At 39.1% G+C, this 23247-nt stretch overlaps 1 protein-coding gene across 31 annotated transcripts in view; it reads left to right on the top strand.

Moving 5' to 3' along the window:
- Pkn (serine/threonine-protein kinase N) overlaps nucleotides 1-23247 on the top strand; it is a 733150-nt gene that overhangs the window by 412001 nt on the left and 297902 nt on the right. For 15 of the 31 annotated variants that reach the window (XM_067091615.1, XM_067091622.1, XM_067091612.1 and 12 more), the window contains 2 exons: nucleotides 18301-18405; nucleotides 21951-22096. In XM_067091615.1, the coding sequence (XP_066947716.1) occupies nucleotides 18301-18405; nucleotides 21951-22096 (251 nt within the window). Of the gene's footprint in view, nucleotides 1-1347; nucleotides 4117-15073; nucleotides 17699-18300; nucleotides 18406-21950; nucleotides 22097-23247 lie in introns of those variants that run through there. The other 16 variants (XM_067091600.1, XM_067091599.1, XM_067091598.1 and 13 more) reach the window with 4 other exon arrangements.

Genomic DNA, 23247 nt, shown 5'->3' with positions numbered 1-23247 from the left:
ATATATATATATATATATATATATATATATATATATATATATATATACAGTATATATATATATATATATATATATATATATATATATTATATATATATATATATATATATATATACAGTATATATATATAAATTATATATATATATATATATATATATATATATATAAATGTATGTATGCATATATTTTTTGAGGTGAATTGTCGTCATGATGCAGTTGAAAATAACTGCTGAGTACTTAAATGCATGCATGCAAATTCATGCTCACATATGCATGAAATATGTAACCTCTTATGTTACTCTTGCATGTAAAGTATGCACTGTATGTCTATCCGTATATATATATATATATATAACTGTGTGTGTGCTCCGTATGTTCTTCGAAAATACGGGCTTTCGTATATACTTGGACGCAAGCGCGCTCATATTTTTTAACCGAGTCTGATTGAGATCAACGATCAAATTTATATATATATATATATATATATAAAATATATATATATATATATATATATATATATATATATATATATATATATATATATATATATATATATATATACACGCCTTGGAGTTCTGATTCAGGTCATTGAATGCGTAATTATGGTTTTATACTTTTAAAATGATTATGCTGAAAATATATAATTAGTTTTATAACATTTGATTATTTTCTGATTCATAATCATACAAGTTATGGTCAACATTTGTTTGATGTTCAACAGTAAGTAAAGAACTGAATATTCTTTCCGAAACGAGAATTTCCTAGAAGCACAAACAAGAACATTGCGGCGCAAATGAAAATATTTTTGCTCAAATTTCAATTCAGTTTATACTCCGATTACGGTAAGAATGGTTTCGCGTAAATGAAACCAGATGAAAATGGAACATTCCCTTAGATCAAGAAATCCCTCGAACAATACATGCTTCTCTTGGACCATATTCAATGTTTGGAACTCCTTTTCGAGTCCTCGAAACAGGATGCGTCGGACGTTGAGTCAGTCGCATTGCGCATGATCACGTGATAGACACGTTGAATTGTGTATGTCGTCAATAAAGCTCGATAGTGATCGTGATGATAATTGTGATGGTATGTCAATGTTCTGATGGTCACAGGTCTTTGATTTTTTGTTTTTGTTTTAATTTTTTCTTTAATTCCTGTAAGGCTGAGTGATCGCAAAGAACGTTTGACATTATTCAACACATGAAAATGACTCATTCCCTTAGTATCCCCTACCCCCATCCTCCCCTCCCCCGTTCTTTGGGCTTCCTCTGGCACTCCCCGTACCCCCCTCCATACCGGGGACACTCCTGTGGATATATGAAGGGCGTCCGTCTCTGCTGTAGTTTCATTCGAGTGGTTGCATAGCGAGAGGCAGCACTGCGTTGTTCCTCTCGTGCCTCCCCACTGAAAGTCACACTTCACGTCACTTGTAATGGACTTGTCTTTCTGAGGGATATGTATCTCTGCTCTCTCGTTAAATTGATTGATCAGCAGCAGCCTCTCGTCTGTGATATGGATTTTGGAAGGCCACGTTTGAGCAGGCAGTTGAAATCGTCGAGAGAAACGCGCAGCCGTCTCTGAAGAAGAAGAAGGAGGAAGTTTTCCCGTTTTGCCTTGGAACAGCCTTGCATCAGCGTAGCATCCCTTCCTTGACGGAGACCGCCCATTACTGACCTGTGATATATAAATATATATACGTGTTCTGTATATATATATATTTTGTTAACGGAACGGGGACCACCGTTCACCCTTTGTCTAGTCAAATCAAGCCTGTCCAAGGAGCTCATTCTTCATTGAAGGGATTTTATTTTCACGTTGCAAGTCCACCAACATGGATACCTTATTGAGTGATATCAGTTGTGCCATTGGGGGTGATCACGCCCAAGCCTTGCTGTCCACTAACCCTCTCCTCTTTTCCGGGGCTGCATCAGATCCCCAGGCGTCCCTCCTGGAGACGCCCGATCATAGCCTAACCGTGCCCATACTATTCCTCCAGGGTCTAGTCCTTTTGCTCTACTGGTACAACGGACACAATTCTGTTGATTCTTATGTCATTCGACTCCTGCTCAATCACCATTGATGTATATTCTCATTGCATTGTGTTTTTGTTTTGCTCATACATTCATATGTCATTGTCATCTCTCATAATGTTAATAATTCCATTTTCTGTCTCAGTTTTAGATTCATTTGGTGAAAAACAAGATTGTGGTAAGGTTGAAAGCACTATCTTTGAATTGGAAATCGTTTGATAAAGGATCAGTTTGAAAGTATTTGACTGTGATACACCATAATGGAGAACCTGAGTTCAGAATGGAAAATGATGATCTTTGTGAACTGTTGAATATACCTCCACGGGGTATGAAAATCAGGAAGATGCCAAGTGTCATGTTTGTGTTTAATGTCAGTGTTATTTGCCTCTTGTTATGATGGAGGCCTCTGTTAGGACCGCCACTGGATTATTGCTCATTTTCTTATTTTCTCATGCACAACTTTATGGTAAGACTGTGATATAAGAATGGTGCTCTATGGCATGTTTAGAAGAGAATAAGGACACTAGCAATGGAGAATGGAGGTGATTCCCAAGAAAAACCTTCCACTCCCAAAACTGACAAGGAAAACAGCCAAGGAGACCTACAGCAGGAACCCCAAAATCCAGTGTATTCCCGGGAGGTAACTCTTCAGGCACATTTCACCTTTGGCACTCCCTCCATGGCTCCTGTTCAGTATGCTCATGTCACTCCCACATCTACATCATCTTTGAGTGGCCGTCCCTTAATGGCCAGTGGAGCTCCTGTGGAGCAGTGGCGATGGACAGGTGATGGGGCTTCAGCTGGAGCCCAGTGCTCCATTACTTGCGGTCGAGAAGGTCTTACTATGACTTACAATGCCCAGCCAACTAACAATATTCGAGGCATTCCCCTCATCCCCTGTACGATTTGCGATTACTTGGTAGCAGGACATCCAGAGCATCACATGCCCACCATCACCACCACTACAGCTACCTCCTGTTCAACCTCCCCAGGTACTGCTACTACATTACCCATCACAACGTGTTTTGCCACTACTCCTTCCAGCCCTACCTTTACCAGAAGTCTTATGGATCTCAGCAAGCCTCAAGAACAGTCTCCAGCTCCTCGCAGTTTAACATTTTCTGGAAGTCTCGACCGGGCCACTCAGCGGCCAGTACAACAGCGGCCTTATGGGAGGCGCTGTAAAAGTACAGCTCATATTATTTTGCAGAACAACGAGATGCAGGTACCCAAGGAGACTCGTCCACATGAGTTCCATTCCACTATAAGAGAAGGGGAAGCTCCGAAAGAACCAGACATTGAACGCCCAGCATCAGAGCCTCGGGGGAGGGCACGACATCGTGGAGGGCCAGAAACTCGCTTTCCAGGTGGAGGGGCTTTTGCTTCTGGGGGATGGGAACGGCTTCACCCCGTGACAGAAGAACAAGAAAGACGCAGCATGTTTGAAGGCGGGGCAGGTGGTGCCCAGGGGCCTCCCTTAACACCTCTTCTTGCACCACCTTGTTGCCCATGCCACCACTGCACAGCTCTGTACTCGTTCATGTCCAGTCTAGCTCATGAACGTACGTGCCATGCCTGTGCACATCATCACCACCATCACCATCACCATTCTCCATGCTCACCATCTCATGCCCACTCTCAGGTGCCAACAGTTCATCCTTGTAGCCATGCAGAGGAAGTATGTGGTCCCCCATCAAAATCACCCACGACCCAAACTTTCAATTCTCATAGATGTTATGATGATCAGTCAGGGGCTCCGAGGCGTCAAGACCAAAGGAGTACTGGTCCCACTTCGGCCTCTGCTGCAGGAGGAGGACCGTCACAACGCTTGGTCCCTCCAGATAGACAGCAGGGAAAAAAACGTTCTCCATCTCCAGGCGCACAGCCACGTAGGCATCGTTCTCCTGCATCCCCTGAGAGCTCTCCATCACCAGAACGTCTTGGACGCCCTGTAGGACCAGAACAACCACAGTCCACTCCGCAGTTGCCTCGTCGAGTACCACGCATGGGAGCTGCTGCTGCTACTGCAGCAGCAGCAGCAGCAGCTGCATCGGCTGCAGGATCTAGCGGTTATTCAGCTACACAGGTACATAATGTGTACATTGTCTGTCACCTTTCAAAACAATATTTGTCGTCCCAAAGTTACTGTATCCCAGTTGTGTTCTCTGTCTTTGTCTGCGAATGCAGATCCGTTTGTGGACCAGATGAAAATTGTTTCAGCAGCTTCAGTCATTTCTTCATTGTTTCATGTACATATCATTGCATTGTATTCACCAGATTAACCATTTATTTTTTGACATGATCTCATTTATAATTTTGCATTTCTGTTGATATATGTGAATAATAATAAAAGAAAAAGACTGAATATATCCTTTGTATTGTGTGTGATCCCTACCTCCTGCTACACGGCACGCGCTAGTCCCACTATTAAGATAATGACTTTTCTGTTGGTTGGCATCAAGAACGTTTTTTAATAAACATTTGATGAAACAAATAATTGAGTGGGTGGATTCTCAATTCTAGTATAAACACAAGGACGTACATGAAGAGTTAATAAAATTGATGAAATCCTCTTGGAATAAATTTGAGATCGGCAATTGTATGTTTAGGGTAAAGGTACTGGAAGTGTAATTTTATATCTTGATATGTAAAAGTAATGAAGAAAAGATATTCAAGGAAAGATTAATTGCCAAAATTCTTGTGAGTTATAGTTATAAAGTATCAACTTTATCCTTTATCAAAGATAAGAATGGTTTCTTTACTGAGTGTTTTTTATTTGCATGTATACGTATAAAATCTGCTGTCTTCTAAATATATTTAATGATATTTTACTGTTTGAAAACTAATTTTTTTACGCAATGACATCTCGATGATGGTTTATTTTTTGACCAGGGTTGAAGAGATGAAACATATAAAATGTTTTTCTTCCTTATGGCTTTGCTACCAAAAAATGTTTAGCATTTAAAGTATAATGGCAAATACAGAATTCACGCAGTCATAGTGGAGGCCTAGGGCGCAAAAAAGAATACAAAGAAAGGAAAAGGCTATGAATGATAACGCAGACAACAAAGGAAACCTTTAGGAAGACGCCGGAGAACATTTTCCTTGTTTCTACTAAGCCACGTACTGTACGAGTATATGCAAAGAAAGTATTCTCCTCTCTCTTATTAAATGTTAAGCGTGTTGTAGCTCTCTTAAAGTCATTATTTCAATGTCAGTCGTAATGTTTAAAATCTTAAAGTAATTTCTTTGTCGTCATGTTTAAAATCTTAAAGTAATTTCTTTGTCGTAATGTTTAAAATCTTAAAGTAATTTCTTTGTTTGATTATTGCTGTTGAGTGAATATGCCAGTTTTTGGTACAGCTTCGAGAGAGAGAGAAAGAGAATGTTCATGTTATTATTCCTTTGTGTTTTCTGTGCAAACACCAGTGACTGAATAAATTGAACAAAAAAAATTAACTCGTATCCTCTCTTTTAAACATCTCATTGCGGGAAATAATGTATTTGGTTAGTTTTGGTTTTTATAGTAGATGAAATCGGTAGTATACATTGGCTCTAAGATGCGAAGAACTGAAAATGAACGAAGAAGGAATGTGGATGCGGTGGGTGACCGGTCTTTCGCAAGTTCCGGGAGATGGTGCTGTTGCTAACATCAGAGATCTTCCTACTCTCTCTCTCTCTCTCTCTCTCTCTCTCTCTCTCAGACAAGCACATATAACTGATCATCACATCTAGTGGAAATTCCTGCTCTAATTCGCTCTCGAATATGCTTCATTGTAGTCAATCTGTGCTTCAAAATTACCAGTTGTAGTCAATCTGATCATCACATCTAGTGGAAATTCCTGAATTCGCTCTCGAATATGCTTCATTGTTCAATCAAAATTACCAGTTGTAGAGAAGCTCTCTCTCTCTCTCTCTCTCTCTCTCTCTCTCTCTCTCTCTCTCTCTCTCTCTCAAGTGCGCGTATGGCCATCTTATTCGTCTTCCTTTCGCGTGGGATGTTAAGGAATTCCCCAGTCTGTTGTGTGCCCCTTTGCATCTGGTGTTTTGTTGGTCTTCATTGCATCTCTCCATCTGTACATCCTGTTTCTCTTAGCTATACGTATTTTAGAGAAGTTGATGGTGGCACTCTAATTGTTTTATGTTCTTCCTGTAGTATAGTGACTTAGGATTTTGTTGATAGACACACACAGTATATATATATATATATATATATATATATATATATATATATATATATATATATACATAAATATATAATGTATATATGTATGTAGATAATGGTAAGCCGCAAATATCGTTTAGTGTCGAATTCACCGTCTTGTAAATTATTAAACGATATTTGCCGTAACATTTGTGAATGTGAAACAACCATTAGTGTATAAGTGACATTATATATATATATATATATATATATATATATATATATATATATATATATATATATATATACATGTATACATACATGCATGTATACGTACATGCACGTGCGTTGGGTTAATTGAATAGGAACTTAGACATAATTAGAGGTGAAATAGCCGAATTTTTACATTTGAAGATTATAAAGGAAACTTTAATGATAAGCACTTGAACATTTTGATTTATTGATTTTAGTGATTTTCTATTGTAATTCTTTTCATTTATCCTTTTCTTGTCCTCTTTGGCCTGGGCAAGAGGTGGATAATACTGTGGTTTGCCTATCCCATCGGTATTTGGTCTTATAAAAATTTGGTGGCCCCAGTTATTTTTAACCTTCGATGTTAGTTTTAATTATATCCTCATACTTACACTCTTCCTGCTCTTGATCGAATATGTATTTTATCTTCTTATATCTCTCTTTTCTGCTGCCCTTTGTGACTTTGTGAGATTCCCGATATCCCTCAGATAATGGGCATGTTCTAGCCTCCGCTGGCAGTATTTTGAGGTATGCCGTAAGTTGTTTACCTTGAATGCTGCAGTAGAGAATCGTAGGTTCTTCGCAGAACGCTGGTGCTGTTCTTTTGTGAATGAAGTTGTGCTGAGCCTTCCCAATGAGCGAGTACTATAAGGATAAAATCTGTACTCAGGGTCTTTGTTATTGGTGGAGACCATGGATACCTAACAGAGAGAGAGAGAGAGAGAGAGAGAGAGAGAGAGAGAGAGAGAGAGAGAGAGAGATGGGTTAGATAATTTCTTTGTTTAGCTGCTCAAATCTGTAGCTTTTGGTAGTCGGGAATCTATTTCTCTTAAAAATAAAAATGGTAGGTGTACATTAAAAAAATAATTTTTGTCGATGCATCTCTATATTAGGGTGATATTTATAAGAGTTGCAAGCTAATCTTAAAATTCCTGTTCTTGCTAACCCTTCGGATCTGATTGCTACCCACTGTAAAACACCAGACTCCTAAAGTTTGATGCAACGTTCTATATCTTAATTTATTGGATTAGGTTGGTAGCCCCATACGCTCATATCTGCACAATTGTCATGGGAGCAGGAGCTTGTGGGTCAACATCAACTGGAATTCCTGGGTGGTCACCCTTTTTTAAAGCATGGAGCGTACCAACTCAGTCGCCTCTCGTATGGCGCTGAGAAGTTACAATCCGGTTCCAGAAAGTAGCTTTTAACTTATCTTAAAATATTTAGGGTAAGGAAAATATGAACTGTATAGTTGTTTAGCGGGGTCTAAAACGGGAAGTAAATTTTTTTTTTATTTTATCTTCATTATTATCCTTCCTCGTGGCATTATGGGCTCCAAAGGACAGTACGTGTGTGCATACGAATCTCACCTGGAAAGTGAGGAGCTTCTGTATGTATAATGTTCCCGTTCGGTTTCAGTGCTTTGCAAAGAAAGCGTATCCTGAAATACGTTAAGAATTCGAGAAGTAAGTGGTCCATGTGTCTCATTAGTATTATTATTAGCCAAAGCTGCAACTCTGGCTGGAAAAGCAGGATGAGACGAGCCCAAGGGCTCCAATAAGGAAAGCTGAGAAAAAGAGAAGAAATTAGATGAAACAAGGCTCGTTTGAGCCTGCTCAGTACCAGTGCACTTGCACTTGCGTTGATTTGAAGTGCCAGCGATTCAAATACTTGACCATTTCATAATTTTACACGGCTAGAGCAAAACTGTTATTATTATTATTATTATTATTATTATTATTATTATTATTATTATTATTATTATTATTATTATTATTATGCTGACTTCAACCCCAGTTGGAAGAGCAAGATAATCTAAAAGGTCACTAACGTGCGGGTGGACTTCCCTGAATAGAATACTGCTTGTATAGAGAGAGAGAGAGAGAGAGAGAGAGAGAGAGAGAGAGAGAGAGAGAGAGAGAGAGAGAGAGAGGTAGGTCTATGCATATAAAGCTGGTAAACTTAGGCCCTTTTACGGGAGCTGGAAAATATGATCGATTTCATCATGGATGCCTTGAGTGCTCAAGCGGATCAAGTTCCTTACAAGAAAACATTGGAAACTTACAACTTTTATTACGGTATAGATTATTATGATACCTTAACATATTTCATACCGAAGAAGTCTTAGAAAAAGCCCTTAACTTCCAAGGCAAGCCTTCATGGTTTAGAGTGCCCGTGTGTGAAATGAGACTTAAGGATGAAACGAGAAGCAGATTAAACACTGATAAACAAATCCTTAAAAGATGGAAGATCCGAAAAGCAAGTAATGAAAACACGATCGAAACCAAACCCGCCACTGGAGAGAGAGAGAAGAAGGTCATTACGCACAGTAGTCAGTCAGTCAGTGAGTGTGTGGGCGTCAGAGAGCGGAAAGCCACAAATGTTTTCTGAGGCCAAACAGACTTCTGGCTATTTCCTGACAGCTGTGCGTCCCTCAAACCTTGGACTAAGAGGTTGATGGATAAAATGACGGATTTGCCGCACCGGAGGATCTGAGTAACATCCCAAATGACAATTTGTGTGACTAATGAAAATACAAATCTCTTATCAGAGGAGCAATGAGTCAACTAAACAAAGAAGTCGCATAACTATTTTTAAAGAATAAGCCAGGTAACAAGGAGCTTTTTAACATTCTTAAGGAGCAGAGCAACCTTACACTTTGAACAAGTCAGCTGAACGTAAAAGCTGTCTCACTTCCTTAGAGTAGGCTGGCTAAACAGAGAAGGAAGGGCTGTCTGAGCTGGGAGTTGGATTTGTATTATGCCATCCTCAAAGAGTAGTCTGCTGAGCATAAGACCTGTATAACACTTATCGTAAGAGCAAGTCACGTTACCGGATCGGTGTAACACTTCATGAGAATAGGCGACCAAAGGCTAGACGTACCAGCGCAACACTAGGCTAATCCAAATGATAGGTCGGTTAAACAAAAGTAGCACTGCTCTAAACGGCAAAACCATTCGATGTAAGATGAATGCACTACAGCAGGAGATGAGTGAGGCCAAGATCAGAACTTGAGACCTTGAGTGAGGCCATTCTAAACGATCAAACAGCCAAAGAAAGGACTTGAATAACGCATTTTTTTTTATTGAAAATATTGATAACGAAAGTTTGAAATAATATTCTTGCCGACAAGTCAATCGAGAAAGAAGGCCAGTTTTTGGCTTAAAAAATTAGGCTAGTAAATCAACACTAGCAAGAAATATTTTAAACAGAGAAATGGGATAGTATTGTAGTCTAAGCAGCCATTTCCGGTTGAATGCTGAGAGACCAGTGGCGACAGAGCGAGATTTTGTCATCTTGTGGCTTTCGCTTTCGGGCCGCATTTATGGCGCGTTGCTGCTTACACAATACACCCCAAGTTTGTTTCAAACTTCAGCAGGACACGGTCGATTTCAGCTCTGCGTAGAGCCCTTGTCTTTTGTGTGTGAAAAGTTATAAATTTCTGTGACCTCTGTTCGCTTCCGTACTTTTCCTTTCACCGTCATTGATTTCTTTTCAGTCTCGGTTTTTCTGACGCGTCATTTCTGTTCTCTTGGTTTTCTGTTTACTCTTATTTTGTATATAATTGTTACTTTATGACACTTTTTTTATTTTCCGTATCCTTTCCCATTTTATTTTTATTCTTAATGGTATTTCACTTTCTCCTTCGTTTCTTCCTCATTTGTGCACCTTGTTATTTAATGCTTAGATATTCATATAAATTCAATTTCAAAGTATTTACTCTTCTTATCCCTATATATTTTACAAATCAAGTTTTTCTTTTCATCTGTTCCCCCTTTCTTATTATCCTGGTTCCTTTGTGGTAAGTGCAAGGACCCTTGTGAACGAACCCATACGCATATGTCAGTGCGACTTCTGGTCCATAAATCAGTCTGTCTTCTCTTTCTTTCTTTAATTCTTCAGTTGAAAACCCATATGGGCAGAGTCAACAGACTACAAACCCAAGAGGGCTCCAAAGGGAAGTCAGCCTGCAGAGAGAGACAAGTTAAAAGAAAAGGTGATAAATGAACAGATGAGAGGGAGTGAATTTGTTCCTCGCCTTCACATTTGGAAATCAGAAGATTTCACACTTGCACTGAGCAAACTTTTCCACATTTTAGTTGTTGTCAAGGTAAAACTCTTAGCAAACTGAGTAGTATTAAACCGGATACTGGAAAACCACACCTGTTTGCAGTAGCAGTCTGCCTAGTGTTGCGAGCACAAACAGTTAGGTCATTTAAAGAAGAGTGCAGAGGATGTTTGTCGTTATAGTACGTTTTATGCAACAAACATAGTGAACTCACTTTACGCCTATGCCACAAGTTAAGATTAAGAGTTGTCCAAATAAACTTGACTGATGACAAAACCCTTTCCCGAGAGTATGAGATGAGACTCAGCACCAAGCAAGGAAGAAGAAACGGGTTAAAACACTCAAGATATATATAATAGCTTCATAACGAAACAGTCGAAAACATTTCCTCAAGATACCAACTTTTTGAGAAACAAAGGAAACAAAATTGCTTGTATGCTTCTCAAAAGTTAGTTATCGAAAGTTACACCTAAAACTTGAAAATAGTCACTGGCATTTAAAACGGTACTATTTAAATTTAAATCAGGATGCAAAGGCAAAAGCGTTCTGAATCGACTAACTCATACTTTAAGATTTAGGAGGGTTAAGCTTCATGCCCCAAAGCGTACTCATTCATGAATATGTGCCAGATCTCCATTCAAAGATTCTACACCCATAGACCTAAGGCGCGGAGAAGGAACAGCAGCTAGAAGAGCAGCATCATTGGTGTCTCCAGACCTTGCCACATGTCACTATAAAAATAGTATATATATAGATAATAAATAGCAATGGTCCAAGAATACTAGCTTGAGGGACACCTGAAAGCTGCTATACTGGTTGTTAACACAGATCATGTTATAAATAAATCAGATAAAATATTTATAAAAGACCTACCGATTCCCAATAATCTTAGCTTGTGGACGAGTGCTCCATGGTTCACACAATCAGAGACTACTAAAATCTATAATCTAAACCGACCATGCATGCCTATGTATCCTCATCAAGAGCACACTGCAAGACGGTAGATATTGACAAGAATGCATCACGAGTACCAAGGCTTTTACGAACCCAAACTGTAATGCTGGGGGCAGTTATTACAGTCCAACGAACCCTCTGAAAATAATAATAATCTTAAGACCAAGCAAGTCAGCAATTAAAAAAAAAAGTGGGAAAGAAGCCGTTAGGTTTCTATGCAGCCGTGAGTATGAAGCCCTAGTTGCAAAGTTTTGACGTCTCCAGAGCTGAAGGCCACTGAACACAATTTAGGCACTGGGAAGCATGACTGAGGCAACACAACGGACTCACCGCACTGTTTACTCACAAAGACTTGAATCAAAAGTTCTACCTTCTGTCTGTTTAGTCTTGCTTTTCGCTCCTCGCCAGAGCACCTGGGATTCGTACCTTGAATAACTTATAGCTATCATTTGTATTGCCAAGCACAAGGTATTGAAGTTGCCGACTCGATTTTTTATAGATTTATTTGATATTTATTAACTAACATTATCAGTGTGGGACAAAAGATTGTTAACTGTAAAAAAAGGGATCGTTACAGAAAGAAACGAATAAATGAAAATAAAACAGAAGATTAAATTTTCATGATGGACGTGTGAAAACGATGGCAGGGAAAAGTGAGGTATTCTTTCTGGGTGTATATTTGTCACAAGACTCCTTCATCCTTCCTTCCTTCCTTCCTTCCTTCCCTACTTAGTATCCTTTATCACATATGTATAACCGCATAAGGTTAGTCTGGACAAGAGATCATAAAAACATCCCCATAATCATGGCTCCATCTGACTTTCTTCTGTAACACTTGTTCTTGTAGGAATCCTCTCTCTCTCTCTCTCTCTCTCTCTCTCTCTCATTGAGCTGATAATTGACTTTTTAACGGTTAGCTCAGAACTCACTCTCTTTCTCTCTTGTTCCATCCAAGCATTTTGCATTGCGTTTGAAGAACTGTCAGTTTTGATGTCATCTTGCCATTGAAATGACATTACCTCCTGAGATCATTTGTAGTGTGTTGTGGATCCTGTTCTAGGCACTGAAACCAGAATATGGAGAAATATTGTGTGACTCAAATATATTCACGAATGTCTTACAAAGCCTCACTGAGTCGAGGATACTTATTTTGCGATGGCGGTTCATTCTTGAATCAGAAGTTAGGAGACAGATGTGAAAGGGATTGCATTTTGTTATTTCTCCAAAGCCCCACTCGTATGGAAAACACAGTTTTTGCTTACAAAGTACTTGCATCTATAAATACAAATATGTGCGTCTCTTTGTTTATATGCGCGCTATAATCTCGATAAACATTCTTGGTGTTTAGTGTGGTCATTTATTTACTTAGAAGCAAATCTTCATTGTATGAAGAAACTTCGCTGAAGATTTAATTTGATTTTCTGAAGCTTCATTTACACTCGAAAGAAAAGCTTTAAAGCTCGGACACATGCCTTTTGAAATGCATGCGGCAGTCAGTCGCGAAGGCGGCACGGAAGCCCCGTTTTGGCCCTGTGCCATTTGGTCTTCTTCCTTTTCACGAAGGTGGTCGCCTCAGTCGCTCTCTTCCTGGTTTTCGGGGTGGTGTGAGAGGGGTTGGGGGGGCGCTTGTCGGTGAAAGCGGCGGTGCTCCTTCTGCATATTTTGAGAAGCGCTTCACTTGTGAGAAGTTACTCGTGGCCTCAGTCCTCGTTTTAATTTTTTGTAAAAGAAAACTGTTGAGATGGCTTTGTATGTCCGTCCACTCTGTTTCTGTCCTCCCCCAGATCTTAAAAACTACTGAAGCCAGAGGGCTGCAAATAGGTATGTTGATCATCCACCCTCCAATCATCAAACATACCAAATTGCAGCCCTCTTGCTTCAGTCGTTTTTATTTTACGTAAGGTTAAAGTTGGCTATGATCGTTCGTCTGGCACCGCTATAGGTGCCAACACAGGCTACCACTGGGCCTCGGCCGAGAGTTTCAAGGGCCGTGGCTGAGAGTTTAATACAGCATTATACGCTGTACAGAAAACTATTGCGCCGAAGAAACTTCGGCGCATTTTTTACTTGTTTATTGTTGTTTACTGTTGTTACCGTTTATTGTATTTTCTTTGCCTGGCGTGACACACTGCTACATTCACTGGCCCACATGTTTCAAGTTTTAGTAAAAATAAATTCGTAATATTCTGCATACCAAAACGACATTATTTTTCACAGCAAAATGTAAAATAAATATTATAAGAAAAGTTTATGAGAGAAATGAAGCTGTTTGTATAATCTTTCTGTTTGCTTATGTATGTATATAATTTTGATTTGCAAAGAGACCTCTTGCTTGGCATTATGTAGCGCTTTCAACTTTAAGTTGTTATTTTTCCAGTGTGCAATAAATTTTGGTGTTTATTCTATCAGTTGACAGTATCAAAGACAGGTCACATTGATCTGTTCTGGCATTTTAAGTAGTGGCGTAGATTTTTGCAAATGTTTATGAATTAGTTAAATGGTCAGGAAATCTTTTGGATTTTTGTTAGTTTAATTTTACGCTTTAATCAGTTTACATTGGCATCGTCTGCTTGCAAAGTAATTTTTTTTTTGCAGCCCATACATGTCCCTAGAAGTTGACGCAAAACAGTTGTTAGGTTCTTAAAGATTTTTGTCATGTTTTAAAAAGTGGTAGTGTTTACTTTCAAAATAATAAAAAAAGTCATATATTCTAGTTCATTTGATTACTGCATCCAGTTCCCATTTTGTTAATTGACAAACATTGCAGGATCACGTTGTCCTCTCTCTCTCTCTCTCTCTCTCTCTCTCTCTCTCTCTCTCTCTCTCTCTCTCTCTCTCTCTCTCTCTGCATTTTTGTAATATTCTCTACAAGTGCAACATGTTAAAAGTAGTTTTGGGGTCATTGTCTCCTTATAGTAGATACCTGAAGGATACTTTGCAACTAAAATTGAACCAGGATCATTGTAGAGTGTAGGATTTTCGTGCATCAGAATTCTTGGAAAATTGCTGTAATTTTTAAAAACACCTTGTACGAATTTCTTTATATATTTCGTCTGATCAGATGACTTGGAAAACCTATGATAGGGTTAATATTAAAGCTATAGTGAGGAACGAAGGTGAGCTTTGTGTCCATGTCGGGTGTTACATCAATCATCCATAAGGAAAAAAAAAACGACTATCGAGTTCAGTTATTGATATATACTTCTGTACATGAGTTCTTTATGCCATCCAACCTAGTCGAAAATTTCCAAACCATAACCACATTTCGTTTTTTATTGTTGTCCCTTGAGGTGAAAGTCTTGCCTGTACTCCCTAAATCCTATTTTTTAAGGTTTACAGTTAAGGTTTTGAGATAACTTTTGAAACATTTTGAGCATAATACCTAGCTTTGCTTAAACGCGATGGCTTTCCTCCCTTTTTGCAATTGGCTTATGGTATATTGATGCAAGTTCAATGGAAAGTCATTCTGATTTTGCCATTCGTCAGTTGAAGTACGTACTAAGTCGATATGTCCTTAAAGTAATTTGAGAAGTTTATGGTAATGGAAATGTTCTATATAAATTTGTATATGAGGGTAGCGAGTGCCTGTTTAGGCAGGAGTGTAGTGTGATCATGGGTTCGCAGGGTGAAGGTGGTCCATCCCTTGGCACCCGAGAACGTGGTTCCCGCACAACTAGGCCTCGACCTCGTCCTCGCACCATACACATCGACGTCTACTGCAGTTCCTCATCTGAGATTGAATCATCACCACCATCTTCACCTGTCTCTGAAGATAGTTTGGAATCAGGGCCAAGAAGGCCCCATGCTGTTGTTGCTTTGGGGTCAAAACAACGTAGAAAAACAGAAATGAACTTGGGCAGAAGTCATTACCGACCACTTGAAGAGAAAGCTTCCAGTTTTGTTTATTCCCGAGGTCGGAGCCGCCGAACTCACAGTGGTGGAAGGTCTGCTTTTATCACTGATGATGTGTTACCTCTGTGTGCATCACCACCACCGCAGCAGATGATGGCAGACAAGGAAACTGGTGGTAATCAAGAGCCTGTGAGGATGGAAAAAACTTCACATGTTTCAGAAACAGAACCAATTGCAATTAAGTCTCCAATACCTATGCCTGCTCCTGCAGAGCAACAACAACGACCAACGACACTCAGGGTTCCTACTCCACCTCTTCCACAAACCTCAGAGAATTCTGGAGTTATACCACATAGCAGACATTCTAGTTTGTCCTACCTCAGCAGTCCAATAGAAGTAGTTGATCCATGGGAGGGTGAGCCTGAATTGCCTTCATCTGCCCTATCATGGCGAGGCAGTGAATTTGAAACTTCTACTCCTCGTTTGACAAGTGAGATGGATTTGCCATCACCTAGACCTACATCTGAGTTATCACTCTCTTCTCTCCATGAAGCATTTTATGAGGCTGAGCCTGAGTTGGCAGAAGTACAAAGCAATCTTGGATTACATGACCCTCCTAAGCAGTGGCGCTCGCCACAGCTGGAGAGACAGAAATACATCCAAAAAGGTCAAGAACAAAGGTACAGGGAAGCATTAAAGAGGCGTGCTCAGAAGGAAAATGAACGGTCTCACACTGCCACTCCAACTAATGTAGCAGAACTTGCAAAGTTACCCGCATTTAAGGATTTTTCTAAAGAAGATCTAAAGGTTATTTCAAAATCTCTAGAGAGACGAGAATCTCAACGATCTGCAGAAAGGCGTAGCCCTCTTGGAGTTGCAGAAGAAGGTTGCCAGCCAGTCGAAAGAAGAGAATCAAACCGCTTATTGGAGTGGATGCAGCAGTACAAAGCCCAAGAAAGAAAGCAGTCAATAATGTCCCAAGACATGAAAGATTCAGAATCTCTAGGATATGCAGAATCAGGCAAATCCTTAGACCGAACTGATTCTTTCACAAGTTTCGAGAGCAGAGAGTCTTATGGGACTGTTGAAAGAAGAAAGCCAAGCAGTGGGATGAATGGAGACCTAGAGTGTAAAGAAAAGTCAGTGAAAGAACCAAAGGAGTCAAAGACATCCATGGAACTGAAAGATCTTATAAGTTTTATAGAACGAAGAGAATCTGCAAGATCTCTAGAAAGGAAGGACTCCAGCCGATCGACTGAGATGGGCATTGGTAGTCAGAGGGAATACAGTGAATCTGCTGCAGGCCTGGAAAGAAGGGAATCTCTTCGAGCACTTGAGAGGAGAGAGCATAGAGCTCTAGAAAGGAGAGATTCAAGTAAAAGCACAAAAGATTATTCACAGGGCATATCAAGAAGAGAATCATGGAAATCAGATGACCGGAGAGGAACTTCACGATCAGTAGAGGTAAAAGACCATGGTATTTACATTGAAAGAAAAGATTCTAGAAAGAACCTTGAGCGTTCTGTATCTGATCGTCGAGCTGAGCCAAGGCAAACTGCTTATATTGATAGATCTGAGTCTTACTCTGCTTCAGATCGTAGATACCAGCCAGAGAGGCATGAGCCATACACTGTTCTTGAAAGACAAGGATCTAAAGCAAGTTCTCATGGATCTTTAGAAAGGAAGCGTTCAACTAGTTTTCTTGAAGAGCTGTTGGACAGAGAAGAATCTTCAAGATCAGGTTCTGTGGAATGGCAAGATGTCATATCTACCGTCAGGCGACGTTTATCAGCATGTGCTCGTCAGAGCCCAAAGAAAGAAGCTGTTAAGCCGTCTGAAACTGAAACTGCTTTTGAAAGTCAGGTGTCAGGGAGAACATCAGCTCCATTGTTTCCACATAGTGCTCGATCTCCCTTACCTCAAGTTTCAAGGGGGGATCACTTCCAAGATGATCATGAACCACCCACTACCACTGTTGGTGGAAGACTGATAAATATTGGTCTCTTCCGTCATTTGCCAAGGTTCCCATTTAGTCAGACTGTCCCAGTCCCTGCATCTCGAATTATGGAAGTTAGAACTGCATTCAGACCAGAACAGCGAAAGTTTGTACGACCACAGTTGTTTGGAGAGATGACCCTTTCATATCCAAAACGAAGGGGGATCCACTTTGGTCCCCCAAGGAATCCTCAGTGCTCCTGTGAAAACTGTTGCAGTTGGGCTGATCTGTCCTCAGGCACCCCACATTTTGGTAGCCACCTACGAGCTTGGTCCATGTCTGATCTTGGGACAGATGCTAGAGATGAGAGCATAATGGTGGTCCCACAGCCGAGCTCCTATCCTGGCACCTCTTTAACCCGTAACAGCAGCAATGTCAGCGACAGCGCAACCCTCCCCCATGTAGGTAAGCCATGTACACTAGACACCAACTCCCACCTTTCCCCATCACATCCATCCCCAAACCTTCTCCAGTGGTCTTCATGCCCATTTCTTCAGGCCTTGCCACCTGTTTCCTCAGGACTTGCCCCTGCCTATCTACCCTCGCTCGCTACCCATCATTGGATCATGTTTCATTTACCACTTGGCTCCACATCCAACAAACATGACACCACATAGTTGCAAAATCAGAATGGAAGGTTGAAGCCTTCATTTCTTTTAATTATAATTACTAGCTTTTGTTTATTTTTATACTTCTGGCTAACATACTGTTATTGTTGAGTGAAGGTTTATTTATATGAGCAGTGTTCAGTGTGAAAATGTGTTATTTAATGTGAGTCTTACTAAATCATGCTTTCTTAACTGTATTATATAGTAACCGTATTCAAACTCACTTTTGTATAACACGGGAAAATTTTTTATTTATTAATTAAGGCTTTGTTATGGCTATGTTTTAACATGATGCTACTTATTAATGCCAGATTTTTATTTTATTTTTATAACCATAAGAAAATGTAGAAAGATCTCTAACGCTGTTATTTGCACCCTTTCTTTCGTTCCTACAGGCTCAGCAGAGGTTGGAGGAGAGCAGCCATAAACTGGATCTCATCCGACTTTCTTTAGAGCGGCTACGGGGGGACCTACCGCAGGGTTCCTTAATGGCCGGGGAGGTGAGGATGACTTTTGGGGGGACCGTTCTGTAGCGCTGTTCATGTCGACATTGTTGTGTTGGCTTTGCAGTGTCGTTATGTAGATTTTTGTATGTGCGTGTGTATGTTCAGGTTTTTTGTGGACGTGGGGTATTGGCAGTTGAATTTATTTGTTTTTGATAAGCATTATATGCCCTTTAATTTGTGCCAGGAGATCAGTAGTTTCTTGTTTAAGTTCAGTTTTCGTTACGTGGTAATTCCATTCAGTTTGTCCTTAATTTAATACTAAATAAGCAAACAGATTTTGTCGATTTTGTAAATACGTGCAATCTAGTGTGATACGGCTTGTGAACTTTACCATATTTAATTAAGTGAAGGATTGCCGCTTTTGATGTTTTTATCCATGGTCAAAATGTCAAAAGTTCAAAGGTTAGTGTTTATTCATGACCAGAATGTCAAGAGGTCAAAGATTATAAGTCAGAGACTCGTGCTTAGGATATTTGCGTATGACGTGACGTCATACGTAAATAATGCTCGTGGCGCAATCTTCATTTGGAGAGTGACTTCATATCCTCCTCTTAAGAAATAAGTTACTATGCGTTGTCAAAAAGCAGCTCATCCTTTTCTTTGTTCTCATAGATTTTTGTTTGTTTGTATATTTGTTGGCTTCCTCGAAGGTTTGAAGTGATGGTTTTTTTTTTTTTGTACACGGCATTCGAATTATTTTGGAAGTTTTTGTGATTTTTTCTATTTTGTTTTCGATTCTTTCAGATTAGTTGCGTTTTAATTATTCGCTTTTGTTCATGTTTTTGCTTGTAATGTCAAACTCGTGTTTTTTGTTTCTTATTTAATTTCTGATTTTACGTTTTATGTTATTTGTAATTGATTTGATAATGAAATATGAACAAAAATGTAGCTTTAACGATTTCATTTTATATTGAGCGCGGTCATGATTAGGCATATAAATTTAAGTAGATAAAAAGAATTTAAAGATAAATGCCGTAAAAACATTGGAATAATTTCAAGTTATGTACTGTACAGAAGCAGACGTCTGGATAATTTCAAGTTATATATGTGTGTATATATATATATATATATATATATATATATATATATATATATATATATATATATATATATATATATATATATATATATAAAAACAAATGCAAACGTTTGACAATCACAGGAGCAACGTTTGCATATATTTAGAACACAATCGGTATCTATATAATTTAGATGTCTTCAGCGTATTATGAAAATATCTATATGGATAAACGACGCTAGGCTCATGATAGAAATTATCCCAAAAATCCAATGTATGAACGTATGGGGAATACCATACGATATGGCTTCGTTCAGTAGATAGAATGTCATTCAGGTTGTAAGCATTCGTTTTGTAGATCTATTCATGGTGTCCGTTTTCTCGTCCCTTCATTGTCTCCCAGTTTTCCATATTGGGGGACATGAATTCATTATTTTCCGTATTATAAATGAGAGGTTTGTCGTGTGTCAATTATGAAAGCAGAGAAATCTGATTAAATAAAGAGTTTCGTTCCATGATAGTTTCGAATACTGAGAAATGTGCATCAAGTATGCCCGACTGGCATTTTGGTTTTGTTCATTTTCAATTTCTTGGCTGCAAAGTAGGTCATTGATTAAAACTTTTTAGCCGTACTATTATGTCTAGTTACCTGTTTGCTGAAATTATTCACGTTTATATTATGTTTTGACATCCGATGTGAAGGTTATTATACGTTCAGTTGTATGTGGCATCGAGTACTGTATAGCTATTGTGTACTGTAAAAATTTCATTGGAATACTTTGTGTAGATTAGTTTGTATGTTTTGTAATTTTGTTATTTTAGTTTTTAATTTAGTTTGCGGTGTGTATTTTATGTATGGTTAACATATCCGAGTCTATTAGTTTATACCTTGTAGTTTTGTATATATACGTTGTAGCTTCGCAAATGTATTGGTATACTTGTATAGTTTAGCGTTCATTGTTTATTTAAGCAACTTGGTTATGGTATGTTGAGTCAGTTAGTGTAGTGTCTGAGCTTTTTGTAATTATGTTGCGATGTTTGTTGCAAACCTTTGTATTTATAATGGCTTACTGTGTAGCTTAGCTCTCTTTTTTAGCTTATTTAATTAGATTGCGGTTTTAGCTTTTTAAAGTAATTTTCGTGTAGCATATGACCTCCTTTTGTAGCTTAGCTTTTGTTGCTTAAAGTAAGGTAAGTTTGCACATGTTTTCTTCTATTTGTTCACGGTTTTTCTTATGCTTATATTATGATAGATGAGATCCATTTTATTCATATTGAAAATCGAGCTTTGTTGTAATAAGCATTTGCTTAGTTGTTTGCGGTGAAGGCCAAGTTTCATGTAATCATTTTTGTACTGTTTAATATGAGATCTTTTTATGTTCAAGGCTTTTGTTCATTAGTACTGTTGAAACTTCTAGTTTCTGAAGCATAAAGAGAAAATGGCATATACTGTACAGGAGAAGGCAGTGCCAGTGCCACTGAGATACAACGTGTGCCCAATGAATGGTTTTGTCACGCTGGTTGGTCATATGAGTCAGGAAGTCGTGGGCATGGGCGTGTTGGCAACGGTTGTGGGTTTTGCTGGGTAGCATGGTGATTTTTTTTACTAAGTGAAGTTACTTTAAATTTTATAAGAAAATTTGCTACATTTTTGGTGGAGATAAATTACAGGCGTGGTTTGCAGAGTATTGTGCTATTTTAAATGTGTAAAACCACTTGATTTTCTGTGAAGAACAAGTCATTTTGAAATAAAAATGTAGATTATGTAATAGATAAACTAGAGAAACTTTAAAATCAATAGCATCAGTTCTATTTTTAAGTAAGATTTTCATATCCTTGTATGCAAAGACGTCATTTTATGTCACACACTCACACAAGCATATACAAAAATAATCCTCTTTCCCCCCTTCATACACACACACATATATATGTGTGTGAGTGCGTGAGAGAGAGAGGGGGGGGGAAGACGATTATATTTGTGTATGTGTGTGAATGTGAGATAAGGGAGGAGGGGCGGGAAATATGTCGTTTATGTGAGAAATAGAAGGTAAGGATGGGCCTATATCTGTATGAGGTGGTTGGGCTCAGTTTAAATGAGAGGGAGTGACCACTGGTCAGTGTCTTTGTGCGTGTTTGTTTGTGTGTGTGTGAGAGAGAGAGAGAGAGAGAGAAATAATTGTTCATGTGATAAACAGCGGGAGAGCAGGAGGACATATGTAATAAAAAGAGAGATATTGGAGACCTGCTTATGTATCAGAGAAAGGACCCTAAGTAAGAGAGAGAGAGAGAGAGAGAGAGAGAGAGAGAGAGAGAGAGAGAGAGAGAGAGAGAGAGAGAGAGAGAGAGAGAGAGAGAGAGAGACCCCTTGATTAGGCAGGATCCAAAGATCCATGAGCTGAAAGCATGTAGCGTTTCCTGAGAGAGAGAGACTGGAACCTCTTGACTAGGCAGGGTCCAAAGATCCATGAGCTGAAAGCATGTAGCGTTTCTTTGTCTCCTAATGGGTATTGCAACTCTGCAGGTGAAGCGCGAACTGGAGAATTCTCTGTCAGCATCTCCCTCGCCGGCCAACTATACAAGCCTCTGCGATAAGGAGAATTATCCTAGCCGTCGCTCACAAGCCCTACATAATAAAGGTGCCGCCGTCACTGGCAAGTTAGAAGTAAGGTGAGTGCCAAAAGATTAACTCCTCCTCCTCCCCCTCCTCCCCCCCTCCCTCCATCTCTTCCTCCTACACCACCTGCTCTTTTGCCTCCACTCATGCTTTCTTATCATTTGCTGTTCCTTTCCTTTCTACCTTCCTCTGTCACCATACTCGTTTGCTCACTTCTCGTCATCGCTCCTCCTCTACCATCGCCACTTTTCCCACTACTCTTTCTCTACCTCTTCTACGTACTCCTACTCCTCCCTTCCTTATCCTCATTTTTGGGTGGAATCTGTGTACTGTATTAGAATTGCTGACATTCTCCAAGGTCATTTTGTCATTTAACTTCTTATTATGTAAGATGTTGTCACGATTCTCCCTCTGTCTCCCTCTGGTTTCACTTTTATCTTTACTTTTAGTGCACGAAGCAAATGTTAAAAAAATTGTATGCTCTTTTAGTGAATAAATCCAATGTAATGTTCCAAAAATTCTGTATGCAATAAAGAAAAATGATTCTGAGAGTCCCTTCATGCATTGATTCAGTGGATGTTGGGTAGGCATACGGGAGTTTATGCCTCTACAAAATTTGTTGCTATTTTCCAGCTTAGAGAGGATGGACTATTACTTTATTTTGGATTGAATGCTGCCATTTTCGTCAAATTCTTGTCGTTATATTTCCTCTTTTATCCTTTCCATGTCTCTTTTAGATCCGGATAAAATAACCTTGCCATGTGTGTTCATCACAATTTGAACCAATTTTGTTTGAATGTCGTAGCTTTAATGAAGATAGTACTGCAGTTATCTTTCTATGGGATTCTAGGATACAAGATTGTATGTAATACAAGTGGCATTTCTGCATTGATGCAGGATGCTGGTTTTGTTAAGAATGGTCAGTTTTTATTGTTTTTATCTGTCTACTTATAGAATTTTGCCAAGTGTTATGTGTGAAAGTATTTCTAAAGTATGTATGGATAAATGAAGGTCTTATGAAAAATCAAGTTTTACTGGTCATTTCCTTTTAACCTCATTTACTTACTTGTGGTCGTGGTGACCATAGTTATATTGACGTCAGATTGCATGTAACCACCCTATCAGCCAAGCAACAATCCGCTTGATCAAACCTTCTTGCTAGCCACCACTGGCAAGTGAAAAGTTTCCATAAACATTCATCCTT

Source organism: Macrobrachium rosenbergii, chromosome 48 (genome assembly GCF_040412425.1).
Source record: "Macrobrachium rosenbergii isolate ZJJX-2024 chromosome 48, ASM4041242v1, whole genome shotgun sequence".
NCBI lineage: Eukaryota > Metazoa > Arthropoda > Malacostraca > Decapoda > Palaemonidae > Macrobrachium > Macrobrachium rosenbergii.
This window is presented reverse-complemented; position numbering and strand designations above follow the sequence as displayed.